The 1,246-nt window shown below is 52.6% G+C and overlaps 1 protein-coding gene across 1 annotated transcript in view; it reads right to left on the bottom strand.

Moving 5' to 3' along the window:
* The window catches only part of LOC109465453 (cytochrome P450 2D4-like), an 8,761-nt gene extending 8,676 nt beyond the window's left edge, over positions 1–85 (bottom strand). The window contains exon 1 of the mRNA XM_019762737.1: positions 80–85. Within this exon, the coding sequence (XP_019618296.1) occupies positions 80–85 (6 nt within the window). The remainder of the gene's footprint in view (positions 1–79) is intronic.
* Positions 86–1,246: the final 1,161 nt, after the last annotated feature.

The raw sequence follows: 1,246 nt of genomic DNA, 5'->3' as shown, positions 1-1,246 counted from the left end.
TTATAATGTCATGTAGCTTGTTGGGCTATACCGCCAGGAATACTTTGAAAAACGCCAATAGGCGACAAAAAATACGTACCTCCATCTTTGATTTCCAGTGAGTAGAACGCGGCTGAAGACTGGAGCAGATAGTTCTCTCCCCTTCCCACAACCACCCGCGCCGTCCAATCCTGGCCGGGGTTCCACGGGGTCAATGTCGGGTCAGCATCCGGGCAACCTGTCAGCGGAAACACAGGGACAAACATTCAAACATTTTTTTCTGGTCATTCGGGAATCCGAGTATTAGGGAAAAGGGCCTAAAATGTATATATATCGCCAGAAAACAGCAAGATAGTCTCATTTTTTTGCAACATTTTAAAGTAGAGTATGCCAAAAGCGTGTCAATGATGAAAGCTCTGGGGACATAGAAAAATTGCCAAGGCTCTTCCACACTTAAGCGACGGTCACAACTCGCCGTACGTGCTTCTGCGTGCTGTCTACGTGCAAAAACGTGGGCAAACGCAGGGCATCCGTGCGTGGTGAGTACCACCTCCGTACGGAATCCTACGGATTTGGGAGCACGCAGACACGCCGTAGAACTTTAAGTGCATGTAATACTTTTTCTACGTGCGGTCTGCGGATTTACCACCCGTGCGTGCGAGTACGTGCGACGCGCGTGCCCCGTACAGCCTATGAGCGTGCAACGTACGGACTCCGTGAGTCTAACTTCACTATTCTCACGTGCAATTGCTGTACGGACAGCGCACGAAGCATGTGCGTGCCACGCACGGTGCTTGCGTCATCCGTGCTTACTCCTCACTTCCCAGTTGACCTGCTCAATGACCACGCAGAACACACGTGCACCATACCAGGTGTTCCGCACGTGCAACGCACGTGCAACGCACCTGATTTCTACAGTATGTAAAGACGACTTGACCGGCGACTGCCAACTCGTCTCCAAGATGCCCAGGAAGGCTCAGAAGAAGACTACCAGACAAGACCCAAAGAAACGGGCCGCGGAAGACACCAGGGCGGCTAGTGATGATGAAGTTAACAGGAGGTGCACGCACTTACAACGTGCGAGTGAGTAAGGAAACCGTGCGTACGCCGCACGTGTAGGTACGGCCTGTACGCGGCAACGTAGCAATCGCACAGAGATCGTACGTTGTAAGCACGTACAACTTACTTACCACTTGCGCAACGTACGATGCACGCACCCGCTGACGGCCAGGCGTGTCGTGCAGGACCACGTACGTACACCTTGCGC

The sequence above is a fragment of the Branchiostoma belcheri genome, unplaced genomic scaffold (genome assembly GCF_001625305.1).
Source record: "Branchiostoma belcheri isolate BF01 breed outbred unplaced genomic scaffold, Haploidv18h27 scaffold150, whole genome shotgun sequence".
In the NCBI taxonomy this organism is placed as follows: domain Eukaryota; kingdom Metazoa; phylum Chordata; class Leptocardii; order Amphioxiformes; family Branchiostomatidae; genus Branchiostoma; species Branchiostoma belcheri.
Note: the sequence above shows the minus strand (reverse complement) of the source record. Positions and strands in the feature narration are given on the sequence as shown.